Source organism: Apus apus, chromosome 3 (genome assembly GCF_020740795.1).
Source record: "Apus apus isolate bApuApu2 chromosome 3, bApuApu2.pri.cur, whole genome shotgun sequence".
NCBI classification, from domain to species: domain Eukaryota; kingdom Metazoa; phylum Chordata; class Aves; order Apodiformes; family Apodidae; genus Apus; species Apus apus.
This window is the reverse complement of record NC_067284.1, coordinates 64,425,158-64,440,133: the sequence shown is the minus strand read 5'-3', so window position 1 is coordinate 64,440,133 and position 14,976 is coordinate 64,425,158. Positions and strand designations below refer to the sequence as shown.

The 14,976-nt window shown below is 42.3% G+C and overlaps 1 protein-coding gene across 1 annotated transcript; it reads right to left on the bottom strand.

Moving 5' to 3' along the window:
• Window positions 1–2,937: 2,937 nt before the first annotated feature.
• LOC127382761 (zinc transporter 10-like) lies at window positions 2,938–13,665 on the bottom strand. Its single transcript, XM_051614776.1, has 4 exons — window positions 13,063–13,665; window positions 12,546–12,629; window positions 8,880–9,116; window positions 2,938–8,124 (listed from the first exon to the last, which is right to left on the bottom strand). Exons 1-4 carry the CDS (start codon window positions 13,580–13,582, stop codon window positions 7,649–7,651), a joined length of 1,317 nt encoding a protein of 438 aa, XP_051470736.1. The 5' UTR covers window positions 13,583–13,665; the 3' UTR covers window positions 2,938–7,648.
• Between the last annotated feature and the right edge of the window lie 1,311 nt (window positions 13,666–14,976).

Here is a 14,976-nt window from a genome sequence, read left to right as displayed (position 1 = left end):
TCACTGCCTTACTTATCCATGGCCCCTGGAGCTCCCCATTGTAGCCAGAAAAACAATTCTTCCTCCCCTTAAGGAGACCACTGAGTTGCTGTGTAACCCTCCTTGCTGTGCCAGCAGCCCAGTTCCCTGCCACATGGAGAAGACCAGAGCATAGGGGCAAATTTTCAGCTGGTGAAAATAGCCAGAACTTGCAGCCAGCACACTTGTGCTCAGTTCCACTATCAGATAATTTTCTCCCATGTTCCTTCTTCAGGAGCTGAATCTTTTCCCTCTTGGGCTGGCAGAGCTGAAAGAGTGGCAAGGCCAGTGATGCTCAGTCTGCAGAAGGCAGGCTTTGGAGAGAGCCTTCACATCAGCCCAACCACTAACCCCAAAATGACAAGCTGGCTTCTTGGAGATGTACTATCCTTCCTTTCAATACAGAAAAAGTCTAATTCATTGAACTTCATAGCACTTAGGAGGACTATACCTTGGGATCTCTGCCTTTGCTTGCTTTCTTTCTTTCTTTCTTTCTTTCTTTCTTTCTTTCTTTCTTTCTTTCTTTCTTTCTTTCTTTCTTTCTTTCTTTCTTTCTTTCTTTCTTTCTTTCTTTCTTTCCTTCTTTTCAGATGAAATGTGCTGGCCTATTAGCATAGAAGAAGAGCCAGTATTACTTTCAAGGGTAGATGGGCTTATAGTGACTTTGAATGTAAACAGATGGTCAATTAAGGTCAGATTTCATATTTCAGATACTAAAGAGCAGAGGAAAATGAGAGTTACTGCAAACAGATGAAAAAGCTCACATCTGGAGACAGTGGGAATTAAGGCAGATTACAGAAGAGCCTCAACACATTTCCAAGTAGGTCGCTTCCCTTCATGTAAAAAGCACCTGGGAGTAGGGAGGCAGAAAGTTGACATATACACCACTGCTCACTTCTGGATAGCCTCAGAAACTGTGCTTGAGAGCATAGCTGCTCTTCAGAGAATGGGGTTTTGGGGGCTGCGCTGAGGGAGCTGTGCAAGTTCCCACTCTTCCCTCTCCAAAAGCTTCAGCAAATCCTTCCCTGCAGCAGGTGCCAGGGAATGCACGAAGTCTCCCTGCTGCAGCATGAGAGCAGGTCTGCTCCACCACTGCAAGCTGAGGGAGAAGCAGGACTCTTTTGTTCCTCAGCAAGGGTGTGGAGCAGCTCCTCATGACATCATGCAAAGACTCATGATTCTTTTGGGGACTCTTGATTATCTCCCACTGCTGTAATTTACCAAGCTATACCCAGAGGATTCAGAGCTGACCAAACACTCGACTATACTCTTAGAAACTACACAGCAACAAAGATGGTCAAAAATAGGAAGATGACCCCATGACAACAATGTCCCCAAAATCATTTAGGTGCAAATGTTTGAAACATGGGAGAGCCAGCACAAGAGCTGCAGGTACTGTGCTGCCAGCTGGTGTTTTATCACATAGCAGGCCCTGCACTCTGCCGGGTGTTTAAGCCAGACTGTGCTGTAAGGAAACACTTTCTGCCAACAATTTAAAGCAAAGGAAACTGTGTTATGCAGAAAGGCTACTATCCCTACTTCATATGGCAGTTTTAAAGAGAAATAGCTAATTAAAGCAAGTGCTGTTCTGCAAGATGCCATGGCATTCGTGCTGATTTCCCACCATACTTCTGTTTTAAAACTTGAGGGACTGGCTCATCCACATGAAATGCTTTTTACAAGATTGGTTTTTAAGGTGCATATTGAAAAAAGGGTTGGTTTATCTCTCTTGAATTACACAATACCTTACAAAACTTTCTGTAGGCTAGGCCGTGCACCTGCTGTGCCATTTCTGTGACTTGCATAATGCCTGCAGGTTCACTTTCCTATACATACCCCAAAGCCTCTTGACATAGCTCTGTTTTCATCTCCTAACAACAGGGTGGTCAGCGATATGCACGTTCACACACACAGAGCTGTATTAAACATGGGTGAATGCTTAAAAATAAAATTAATAAATGTCCTAGGGCTGGGGGGAGGTAAAGCAAAGTGCAATGCCATAAAGAACATGCCACTTGCCTGGTGCCTTTTGTTTCCAGAGCCACGCAAGCAGCGTGATGATAGGCTTATCTGCTGACTGCACTGCTGATCCAGGCAGCCTTTCCCCTCCCAGCTCACCCTGCACGCTGATAGAACATAGCGTAGGTGTGGAAAGAGAGGAAACCTCTCAACCCCAGATCCCAAAAAAACACCACCACCTTCATCTCCTTTTCTGTCTGCAGGTACCTGACAAAACGGCACAGAGGCTCAGGGACTTGGGGCTTACCAACACTAGCAAATTAAAGAGTGCCTGGGGATGAACCATGATTATAATATACATATTATTAAGTATCTGTTCAAGCATTTCATGGCCTGTGGCAATTATTGCTCCTTCAAGCCATTCCCAGGCACAGCCCAGAGTCAAGGACCTAAACTCAATTAGCCATCAGCATGGAGCCACCCTCTTTTGGGGTGGACCATATTTTACTTAGGCAGACGTGAGCTCTTCCATGCCGATTGGTCTCTGTGCCCTGGAATACCCCCAGGTATATTTAATCTACTAATATAGAAGTAGTCAATAATGCTTCATGATTATTCAAATGCCTGCTGTCTCTATTGACTGAGATACGAGCTTCCTGCATCAGTCAACAAGCACTTTAGCTACCCCGCTAAAAGAAGAAAATAAACCCATCAGAGCAAGGGACCACACTTGAGTGGTGTGAAACTTTGACCACACTTTAGCAGAGACAAGCTCAGCTACAAACCTACACGGCTGCTCCAGTGACTTCCCTGGAATTCTCATGGTAAGCAATGTAATTATAACCTGTTAACGGCTGTACGCTAAAACAAGCACAGCAATGCTGCCCAAGTGATCCTGGGGCTTCTTTTCAAAGAGAAAAGGTTTGGACTAATGAATGTTGAAAAAAAAAACAAAAACACTTTAGGACAAGAAAAAAGAGCTTTTTAGTGTGCAGTTTTAATCCTGATGTTAACACACTCACAGGTTAAGCACAAAATTCGCTCATACAAAAGTCTTAAGACTCTCCAAACTGACACAAGCTCTCTATTGCTACCACACATCAAGCTCAGGAAAAGAGGCTTATTTAAAAATACACTTTATTTACAAGACATCCAAACTTCATTTTGAAAAAAAAAAATAAATAAAAAATTACCTGTACATAAAACTTTACATAATTTTTCACTACGAGTTAATAAAACTACAGTGAGATTTTCCATCCATTGGTTCAGCAATCATGTAAATTACCTTTTGGCACCTTATTTAAATCACACAATGAACAGAAAAACTGGAGGAAACTTTTAAGCAACACAACTCCATAAATGTAACAACTTTATATAGTGATATCCTCATACCAAGGTATCACTGTTCAAATAAAAGTATTTAACATAGAAAGTGCATCAACTGTACAACAGAGTCAGTAGTAGAACCTATAGAAATCTTCATAGTGTTTGAATTATCTTTTTAGAAATGTCCCTTTTATCTGCTTTCCAATTAATAATCCAAGCTTTCCTCTAGGGTGTTAATGAATGACTAATGAAACTTAGTGATTTCACTATACCTTCTCAGGCTTAGAAACCAACCTTTTAAAAAAACTTGGTTCCAGTGGCATATTTATAAAGAATTTAAATATAAATATTTATATCTCAGGATGACTACTTAGACACATTTTGACATAGACCACAAGACTTAAAATAGTCCTTGGAGTAATTCACATCAAGCCATTCACAGACCTTGGGTGATGAACTTCACTTTGGAAAAATGCAGATGCTAGCACATTGCCCCCCAAGTTCAGCATAAAAAGGAGCATTCAGGCTGGTAAGTATTATAATCACGGAAGAGAGGGGGAAAGAGTAGGAAGAACTAAACCAGGTCAAAAAGTGGTCTGCCATGGTAAAGTGTATCACATAGCAAAACCGGAAAGCAGGTGAATTGAAATAAAATGGAGCGCAAAAATTAAACCAGTGCATAAAAGAGGTATTTCTAAGCTAAATTTTATGCACATCACTATGATGAGAAGGCCAGCAAAACCATACTGCTTTTATTAAAGAGACAAAGAATAAGAAAAATGTTGAGGAAAAAAACCACATTTGCACTACAGGTCAAAATAGGTCAAAGAATACAAAGAATAGGAAGTCAACTGAAAACTTCGTAAAACAAATGCAATACTCCTAAAAATAGCATCAGTTCTTTTTCTTTACATAGAAGAGCAAAGGCAAGATCTGCATTTAAAGAGTTACAGGAGAACAGAAAATTAACTATCAAATTGACATGTTTGATTGAAAGGTAACAGTTGAAAAGGTGACAAAAAACTGAATTTGCTTTGAAGAAAGGCCTGCAGCTGACGAAGGCCAGTAAATTGCTTTTGCGTTCAATGCCACGTTCATTTATTCCAGATTCCAGTCTTGCTCCAGAACTATCTGCCAAGGCTAGAAAATGTTTCATTTTCATATAACTAGGTCACACATGGTCCTGGTTGTCGATCAGAGGGCCACAGAAGCTGGACAAGTGGTTGAAAGCCACCTGTGTTTTAAGCAATTGCCTTTGCTACAGACAGTGATGGACAGGTAGGGGCAACCACTGCAACAAATGTTGAATGCCACAATGGTGCCATCAGAAGGGAGCGATTGAAGAGGACAGGGTAGCACACCCAATCTGCAGTCATCAGAGATTTTACATTACTGAATTGGAGGAGAAAAAAGCAATTAAACTTTTTAAGATTATTAAAATGAAGAGGCCAGAGAGAGTTTTTTAATGGTAGTGCAATACACTACAAAACTGACTACAGAACAAATGCCCTTAGAGAAGGGCAAATACTGAACTACACTGTATTTCAAAAAAAGGTGAGCATACATCAAAAGAATCAGGACAGATATGCCAAGAACTGAAGGGAAATAAGCCAATACAGAATAGAGACTGATTGGATTGAAGCCTTCTGTAGAAGTAGAGAGGGGCTAACCAGAAGACTTGCAACACACTTAAAGCACTGGAGAAAAATATGTTGCTGCAGGACTCAAATGAAGGCAAGGATACTGATTCAGAAATGAAAGCTGATACGCTGTAAGTCCCTACACAGAAAATGCAAGGTTCACCTCATCAATAATGTAGCTCTGCTGGTTTTGCTTGATTAAGTAAAAAAGGAAATTTTCATCTGCTTGTTTTCTAGACCTTAAGATTTCTATAATCCCTGGTATTTTCCTTTTTATTCACATGCAGCAATATGAGTACATTCAACCAGCCAAGAAAAAAATAATAAAAATAAAAGCTGAAGAATGTTACTTCATTGTATTTCCAGGTTACAACACTTTAAAAAACTTCAGAAATAGATAACAAAAGTTTTAACAAACACTGGAAGGTTAAAGAAATAGATGGTCCATTTTGTCAAATGCCCGAACGTTACACATACAGTTTTCTCCAGTTGCAGAGTAAACAGTACTGCCATTCCATCTTTCAATCTTTCAATCATATAATAAACTGTATATATAAAACAATTACCCGATTTAAGACAAAAATGCATAATTATGAAAGGGTGCTTGTTTTAAAAGGTATCTGGGAAGTATGTTCTCCCATAGACTTGGCTGTTATTTTGGGAGCTTCCTATTCCAGTTCTCAAAAAGCCTATAAATGTATTTGTTATTTATATCTAAACCCCAGCATTTAATCATTATCATAGATTTAAATAAGGACAAAAAGAACTGAAGAAAGGGGTGTCTTACTTTATGCCACACACTTTTAAAAGACAGAGCAATTCTTAAAATGTTTCCTGGTTTATATTAATTCATGCAATAACTGCCAAGCAAGATCCTGCTGCTTTCACCTCTGCTGCTGCCAAAAGAATCAGAGACTGGAGGACCAAGCTTTAAATTATACAAACATGTACTTTAATTTATATAATACAAACCTACAATAGAAGGCTATAAAATATATTAACCCAAGTATCTGTTCAAAAGGAGTAACTACAAATCTAGAAATGTGCTATATACCCTGCTGTGTAGTTTAATATTCATTGACTTAATGTAATCATCCTTATTAATAAGGAGTTGGCTGCTTTTTAGTCAGCCTTGCAAGGATGTCCTGGTATTTTCCCAGCCCAGGCAGGGAATCAATTTTCCCTTTCTGTTAAGGTGTCACTGAGGTAAAGACACTACTATTTTATAGAGGCATCACCCAAAACAAAGGAATAAAATAGCCTGCCCAGGTCACAAAGACTATTGAAAGGCTGCTTTTGACATAAAAACGTATTTGAAAGCTTCTGAATCTGGTCTGCATAGGCAGTGAAGCTAAGTACTGCACTTAGTATGGATTAGATAATGGGTTTCCTCTCCCAAAAATGCAGGGAACAGACCTGACCCAAATCCAACACTGGTGACAGGGTACATCATCTTGTTTCCCGTAGAGAACCCTTGCATGCCTTAAAAAAATAAAAGGGCAAGCAGCAAAAAGATAAAGGAACTGTTTCACTAAATACACTTTAAAATACTCTTTTGGGCAGAGGAAGCTAGGGGAGGACAGAGGGGAAGGCTTAGACCTTTAAAATAAATCAATAATTAAGACTAAAGAAGGAAAAATTCCCTGTGATATTTTTTAAAGCTTCCTCTAATTAATAACACTGAATATAAACTTTAGAGACTTTCATAATTAATAAAATATTCAATTGTGTCTCATAACAGAACTGCAGAATTTTAACTGTTCATAAGAAATGCATTAGCTTATTTATTCAGCATGAATAGCAACAGACACTTGGTGCTTAAGATATTGCAATCATCCTGCAAAATTATTAATTAAGACAGTGGCTATTATAATTTCTGTTGCCAGGAGAAAAAAAAAAAAAAAAAATTAAAACCACTGAGTTGTACAATCACTACACCTAACAAGATAAAAGATAATAGGGTGACTGCCTGCATTTCTATTTGCTAGGATCAGTACAGACAAGGTTAGTATTTCTTTGATGTCAGGACAAGAAGTGAATTCTCTAGCATATTTATCTGTAATTAGGCTCATGCTCCAGTATTACTAGTAGAGAAGCAAGACCAGCTTCTGCTCTGTCCCTAAATACAAGAGTCAATCAGGAAAACAATGTAAGTCAAAATTCCTGAGTGCTTCCCCTCTCCCTTAGACACTCAATTTTATTCACAAACCCCACTGGCCAGAAGCACAAGCGTTATGGTTGAACATGAACTGTCTGTGCAAAAATGCAGTTTAAGGAAAGCACCTCCACTGTACATCATCTACACACAGTACTTTAGCCCAGTACAATAATGAACTGGCCACAAGGCTTTCAGTAAACAGCTCACTTCAGCAGAAAAGGCCAGAGTTTCATTCCCAGTGCCACTGGCCATTAACTGCAAGCATCAGTGCAGACAAGACACCCCATCCACTCTAACAGGAATTCACATATAGTTTGGTAAGAAACTGGGTTAGGCTGTATCAGAAAAACCTTAGACAAATGCAACATCCTTCTTGGAAATATTAGTCCTTATTTCAGATACAAGGGGGTTTTAGGTGTATTTTGGTTTACAGCTTAATCACAAAACTCTTTTGCTGTACCAACTTCAGCTACAACCACTGATGCCCCCCTTCCCAGCCAGGAGACATTTGTTCTGGGAAAACATTACGCTGGGTAGAGGGAACTGCCTAAAGTCGTGTACTGCTCAACTGTGATTTATCATCAGACACACCACGATTTTTCACATTTTTAATGCTGTCCTCTGCTAGTGGGGACTCAATAGGGATTTCAATATCACTTTTACTTGAACCATTGTCTTTACGCAGAGCAGAACGGCAACTGTTGTTTTTCTCAGTATAGCCATTGGTTTTAGCCAGGGAGGGCTCCTGCTGACTGCAGCACAGCTGAGAGTCACACGATTCTGAGATGCAGGGAGAGCTGCACAGGAGCTGGGAGGTCTTGTGGTCAATGTACTCAGGCTGGATTGTCACAGAATGGACCCCTGCATCATGGAAAACCTTCCGTATTTTATACGCAGCATCTTGGTAATCGGTAGGAGTTTGGCACTTGATATGAAGAGTAGCAATATTCTTCCCACCTGCGAGCTCCCAAACGTGCACCTCATGAAGGCTGCTAACCCCTGGTACACGAGCTAGTCTGTCAGCTGGAAGACGTAAGAGAAAGATATTAGAGGCTTTGGGGACTGGCTAATTGCTAGCTTTCCCATTAAAAGCCCTACATGAAAGCAGCAGCCTCCAAATGACCAATTTAAAAAGAGTTATACTTAGTAAAATATGTCTACTCCCAGCTGCTTTTGGTTCAGCCTCCAGATGACCACATGAACAGGCCACTCTTCTTCTGGTTTCACCCCATCCCTCAGATGCTCTAATGGCAATTTACCAGCCATTGGTAGAAGAAACATTAGAGCACCGCTTCCTCAGCCAAGAGCCCACATCTTCTGGTTTCTTTACACCTTGAGTATGGTGGAATTCCAGAAATAACCAGTGCTATCCCACAATTAACCAGTGTGAACAACACCAGAGAGCTACAAAATTAACCAGCCTTAATGGAAATTTCTAAGCTGGTTTGGAAGCCTTTTGGAAGAAGCTGCTGCAGGGTTGGGAAATATTGTAATTCAGTGTTGTTTCTCTCACAAACACCCCACACAAAGCATTAACAGCTCAAGACCTGGTATTTTTAAGTATTGTTGAAGTACCACATTCTCAAAATGCATGCTTTAACTAATCCAGAGAGGTTTGAATCACGTTGCTAGGACACAGGCGTGTGACCATTTCTCACAGTTCTTGAGAATTTAGAGCTATTATGAGTAAATAATCCAAACATGTCATTCCAGAAATAACATACACATTGAAATATATAATTAAAATTAATAGCATTTCAACAACAAATTTTACTTACTCAATACTTGCATATTAACACCTTTGGGAACCATCTGCAACAAAATAGTTGAGGTCTCCTTGATAAGTGGGAACGCAGAAGACAAGATGATGAACACCATAATTATCGTCAGGCTTGGATCAATGTAGCACTGCCAGTTACATGGAGCATCCCCCAGAGGAAGTACTTGGAAGATTGTAGCAGCAACTACCACGACCACAGATCCAAGTGCATCTCCCATAACATGCAAAAGAACACCTGAAACAAATGTCACAATTTCCAGTAGTACGGTGAGGGGTTTTTTGGGGGGAGGAGAGGAAAGCTGCATTTTCCAAGTCTGTTCTACTTGACATGAAAAAAGCAATATTCCAAGCACTAGCATCATAACCAAAGTTTTCAGTAACAGCTTTCAGAAAAAAAAAAAGCAAGGGAAATACTGACTCTGAACCAGAGCTGCCTAAGTGGGATGCATTATTAAACACGTAGTGTTATACTAGCAACTGTGGTCCAACTGCAATGCCATGGCAACATAAAATGTGTTGGCTTAAATGCCTGCAGATTATTAAGAGATCCTGGCACACTGATTCTCAATTAAAAATTGATGACTAAATATATCTGTTCTACCCCAGAACCTAACAGAGCCACAGACCACTCCCAGTAGGTTATTCTCCTCCATCAGTTTCTATGACACTGTCTGAAAAATTACCTAAGTGAAACCTAAGCCCATTCATATGGCTCCAAACGCCCTCAAACCCCAATTTTTGGATGAAGGTTGATTACTGGTCATATGAAACCTCGTCCCACTTACATTGCTAGCCCTCAGGCCACAGAAATATCACAGTCTGGTTCACATGGATGCCATGGTTTAATATGTGCCTGGACTACTCTGAATTGAGAGGAAAGCTGGGTATCACTTTTTTCATCTATAGGTGAGTTTTTGCACAAAAGGTAATGACACAAACCAGCCTCCTGCAATAACACATCTTTAGCTGCCCTTTCAACTGTAATGACCAAAGTAGTCTTCTTGCTGTATAGCTGCAATAATCTAAGAACTACTTTTTTCTTCCTTTTTTTGGTGTGTGGCTTTTTTTTCTTCATTTGGGTCAGGTTGGGTTTTTTTTGTTTTTCTGTTTTACTACTTTACCTAATCTTCTCTCTTCCTGTCATTGCTTAAATGCACTCCAGTTTTGTCAGTCTTTCCTGTTCAATCTCAGGCATGGGCTGGAATGAAATCTGCTTTGTAACATTTCCAAATACATGATGTTAATTTTTTGTCAATACATTTTACGCTGACTGTGTCAATGGACCATCTCCTTTTTACATCTCTATGACAAGCACTTTCAAGAGCTTAACTCCAATTTAATCACTCCTTCTGGGCTGGAGAAGCTGTAAAAAGGCTCCCTGTGAAACTCATTAACTATGCAGCAAAGAGTTTTGACTCTTTTATGATGCTGGACACTGGATTAGACCTAGAGCTGTGTCTGTGCTCTTGTTTCTTGCCAGCTCTTTGCATGAACATTTATCTTCAGTATAAGAAATGAAGGCAATAACCACTGGAGTTTCTCCAGATCACTTGGGTCAGATAAGAAAGTACAAACTTCTAGTGAGTGCAGTTCTTTCTGCTAGACCCAGGCATATTCTGCCCCATTTGGCAGGCTCCCACAGGGCTTTACTCCTAACAGAGTTGCAGTGTTTCCTTTTCATTTACAAATAATCCTGATTCAGCATGGGCTATCAGCTATTGCATGAGGAAAAGGGACAGGCAGGATGCAATTGCCAAGGAAACTAACTAGACAGCACAGCTAAAAAAAAAAAAAAAAAAAAAAAAAAGAACACAACAAAACAGAACAAAAAAAAAAAAGCACAAAAAAAATCCAGGAAGAAGTTTCAGAAAACATCTTGAATTAAGGGGGAAAAAAAAAAAAAAAGTAAGCATGTCAGAATTATGATAAATTATGAATTAAGAATATGGACTTTGGAAAAGACTTATTTTACATTAATAACATTGTTAATAAGTCCATCTTGGTTACCCAGCACACAATGAGAGCCTAGACAGAAGTTAACCTATTTCCTTATAGACCCCCAAAAGCTATAAAATAGAACTAAAAAAATAATTGTTAGTAAATAGAGTCAGTATGGTATGACAACAAGTAATGCATAGTTTCCAGCAGCTTATGTTGGAAAGTCTGAACTACTGTGCATATGCTCAAGAAGTAAAAGGAATACTTTTACACTACTATAATTAAGCCTGTCAGGCAGAATGTCTGTATTTCTGCTCCTAACACTTTTAAAAATCAAGGAACCAATTTCTCTGCCAATCCATTTTGTCCAGCCATGTTTTTCAGGGAGACTCCACTTCTATAATATACAGAATTTTTTGACAAGTGACAATGAAGTAAATATAGCTATGTAACTAACTTACAGCAGCAAAGAAAAAACATAGATTTTTAAATCAGAATTTGAAAGACACATATTTGTAACACTGGCTGAAGAAGGAAAGAGTATTTGTAAGGAATGTAAAAATAGACTTTGAAAAGATTACATACTAGAGTCAAAGTAGCACTTAGAGTAGAAGTCTCTTTTTAAAAATCAAAGACTGGTATCTTAAAAATAACTGATGTAAAACTCCTTATCCTTCAGACATTTTTTACTGTTTCCAGCACCATTATGCCTAAGCGCTGCTGTTCAGGCAAGTAAGACCTCCTCTAAAATATACTCAGCAATTTCTTATATTTTCTCCTCCATCCCTGGAAGTGACACTTCTCTTTTCCTGCTCCTGTACTCTTACCACTATAATGCCATAACATCCTGTAACAATTCCTAGACATTCAGGAAAGTGTTGTGGCTCCAGCACATGCTTTGATTTCCAGAGTGTCTTCCTCTACAGACACATCTCTGTAACCCTGAAAATACTTCTGAACACTTGACAGCTCTTTCCTTGAGGGACAAACTCAACATTTAATATACTCAAAGGTATCTGCTTAGGGCTCTGCTCAGAATAGGTACATAAATGTGCATACATACAAACATCTACACAGAGAGGAAGAGAGGCACTTGGCTAGTTTATTCCTTGAAGTTGCTATTCAGTTTCAATTTGCACATACTCAGAGACCTGCCGAATAACAAGGTAAGAAAGGCTGATACTGTGACAGACTCTCTCAGGGACAAGGTTCACAGTTCAAGGACATGGAAAATCACTGTGCTGAAGCACGAGTTTCAGCACCTTTTCCTCATGCTGACGACAAAACATTGTTACCTTCAGGATTTAAAGAAATTCTGATTTCTCTCCAAAAGCATTTTAAAGTTGAAAACTACTCAACTGCTACAGTGACCCTCAGAGAAGCACCTCATAGATACCTGCTTTACCTTCCTATAAGGCCTCTAGTGATGTGTGCCTAATGCAAGAGTCTTTGTCTCCTTTCCAAAAAGTTCAGCTGCACTCTTCTAAAGAACTAAGATCAAAATGCAAAGAGAGCCAAATCAGCACCACACTATTGTGTTATATATATCTATACTATTTCATACAACCAAAACCTTTCTGCTAAGGATAACTAGGCCCTTATACACAGATGAATCCTGGGCTTTTGCTCCATTTCTTACTGATACTAAAAAAAATAATAAAATAATCTGAAAATGAAAACAGAAAGTGTTTAAAGTTGATATAATATTAGTAGTATACTGCCATACCTCTGATGTTCAAGGCTTCAGACTTCTTTGGTGTTTTCCTCTCAGGCCCCTCTTCAGGGCTTTTTTGGTCATTTGGTGAATCACCTGCATTCAAAGAAGAAACGCTGTGTTGTGTATAAGTTCTACAAACAGAAAAGACATCATCCTTCTCAAAACCAGCTTATTGCAAAGATGACAAGAAGAAAAAGAAAAGAAAATTAAACAAAAAGCAAGCCAAAACATTTTCTGGGCAGCTCTCTGAGCAATGCCTCCCTCCCCCTTCCCGAGGGTGTAAAGTACAAGGTGAAAGAGGCAGGGTGTCTGAGCGAGCTCACGGAAACTCGCTGGGGCCCAGGGGCAGGTTTGGGGCTCCAAAAGGGCCCAGAGGATGGGCTTGGCAGGTCGGCGGGTCCCAAGAGCTAAGAGGCAGAAGGGAGGGGACGGAGAGCGACGGGGAAAGGTGTGAGGGGTGGGGAGAGGTGCGGGACACAAGGGGGAGAAGGCCGGATGGCGAGGCGAGGATGCAGCCGAAAGGCACCTGCTTCATCCTCCATCCCGGCCGGGGCCCCGCCGGGGGCGGGCGGCAGCGCAGGGGCGGCGGGCGGCGAGGCGGGCGGGGGGCGGCGGCGGCAGCGGCAGCAGGACCTCCAGTCCTGGAAGACGAGAAGCCCCACGAGGTTGACGGCGAGGCCGAGGGTGCCAACGATGAGCACCAGCTGGGCATCGTCGATGGGCTCCGGACGGGCCAGGCGGAGGATGGCCTCCACGAAGATGGTGAAGCAGAGGGCGGTGAGGAAGACGGCGTTGCTGAGGGCTCCCACCGCCTCGGCCCGGCTGTAGCCGTAGGTGGCGCGGGGGCCGCGGCGGCTGCGGCGGGCGATGCGCCCCGTGGAGAGGCCCACGCAGAGGGAGATGAGGTCCGACAGCATGTTGAAGGAGTCGGACAGCAGGGCGATGGAGTTGCCCAGGTAGCCCGACACCAGCTCGGCCACGAAGAAGCCGACGGTGAGCACCAGCATGAAGATGAGGCGGCAGGTCTTCCCCGAGTACCGCCCCATGGCGATGGCCGGTCCCCACCAGCGCTACTGCCGAGGCATACCCAGCCGCCCCGCAGCCCCCGCCACCGGCCCGCAACAAGTGACACCGCCCCGAGCCGTTAACGCCACCGCCCGCCGCTCCAGGCGCCGCCCGCCGCCCTGCCCACGGGGCGGCCGCCCCGCCCCGTCGCACCGGCACCGGCACCGGCACCGCCGCTGCCACCCACTGCCACCGCCACCGGCACCGGCACCGCCACTGCCACCCACTGCCACTGCCACGGGCACCGCCGCTGCCACCCACTGCCACCGGCACCGGCACCGCCACTGCCACCCACTGCCACTGCCACCGCCACCGCCACCGGCACCGCCACCGCCCCCGACCGGCACCGGCACCGAGCGCTGCCGCCACAGGCGCCTTACTCCCTGCCCGCGTCCCCGGGCTGGGGGCTGTGGGGAACTCCCCCTGCCTCTCCGCTGCGCAGCTCCCCCCGCCCCGGGGCTCAGGGGTCGTTAGAAACAACGGTGGATGATAGGAAATAAATAAAAGACGAAATAAATACGAAAATAAATAAATAATAAAAATAAATTGGCCGTGGGGAGGCGCAAGCCTGGCACAGCGGCTGGAGAAGAGCCTGCTTCGGCATCCAGCCAGCCAGCCATCCTGGCGTCTCCCGGACGCCAGAAAGTACCCGCGCACCATCCAAACATCTGAAAGTTTCAGTGAGGGATGCAATCGTTACAGTCTTTTGGTGCTTTATTGGTGGGTTAAGTACCAAGCCAAAGGAGAGAGTGCCATCTACCGAACCATTGCCTGCTGCTGGCCCTCAGTAAGGTATGGCAGCAGAGTACCAAAGCGAGCATGAATCTGTCTGCAGTCTGTGAGAAAAATAGCTTCATGCATTCTTTTACCCTGTGGAATAATAATCTATAAGAACCACCATGAATGAGTAAACCATTGTCCTGTTTTTGCAGATTTGATTTTGTATGACAGTTCCTGGAAAAGCAGTGCCTCTGCATGCAAAAGAAAAAAGGAGAGAAAGACTACATTACAACATTTTGAGATTATGGGAACCACTGGATAATCAAAAGATGGGCTGGGAAATCAAGTAATTCTCAACCCTAGAGTTGTCAATACCAACTGCTAATGGCACCAGATTTTCAGTGACCTCAAGCTGGAGTTGAGATTGACCAGCACACATTTTGTTTTTGTGTCTGACATCCGAAGTAGGTAAAAAAGAAAATCTGATCTGGACCTAGGAGTAATAAACTTATATGAAAGACTTAAGACCTAAAGAAAATAATGTCCTTAAAATTATATCCTGCGAGAGTCTGAAGTATTTCAATTAGCAAAAGGCACATCAGTGGTGGAGGTATTGCTTCAGTAACAATTCACACTAAAGTGCCACATCAAACAT

Bases quoted from the DNA above. Each gene is read 5' to 3' on its own strand.
- LOC127382761 (XM_051614776.1), bottom strand. From the start codon at position 13,582: ATGGGGCGGTACTCGGGGAAGACCTGCCGCCTCATCTTCATGCTGGTG. The intron at 9,117-12,545 runs GTATGGCAGTAT...CATTTGTTTCAG, and splicing joins TGAAGCCTTGAACATCAGAG to GTGTTCTTTTGCATGTTATG. The intron at 8,125-8,879 runs GTAAGTAAAATT...TACGTCTTCCAG, and splicing joins TGTTAATATGCAAGTATTGA to CTGACAGACTAGCTCGTGTA.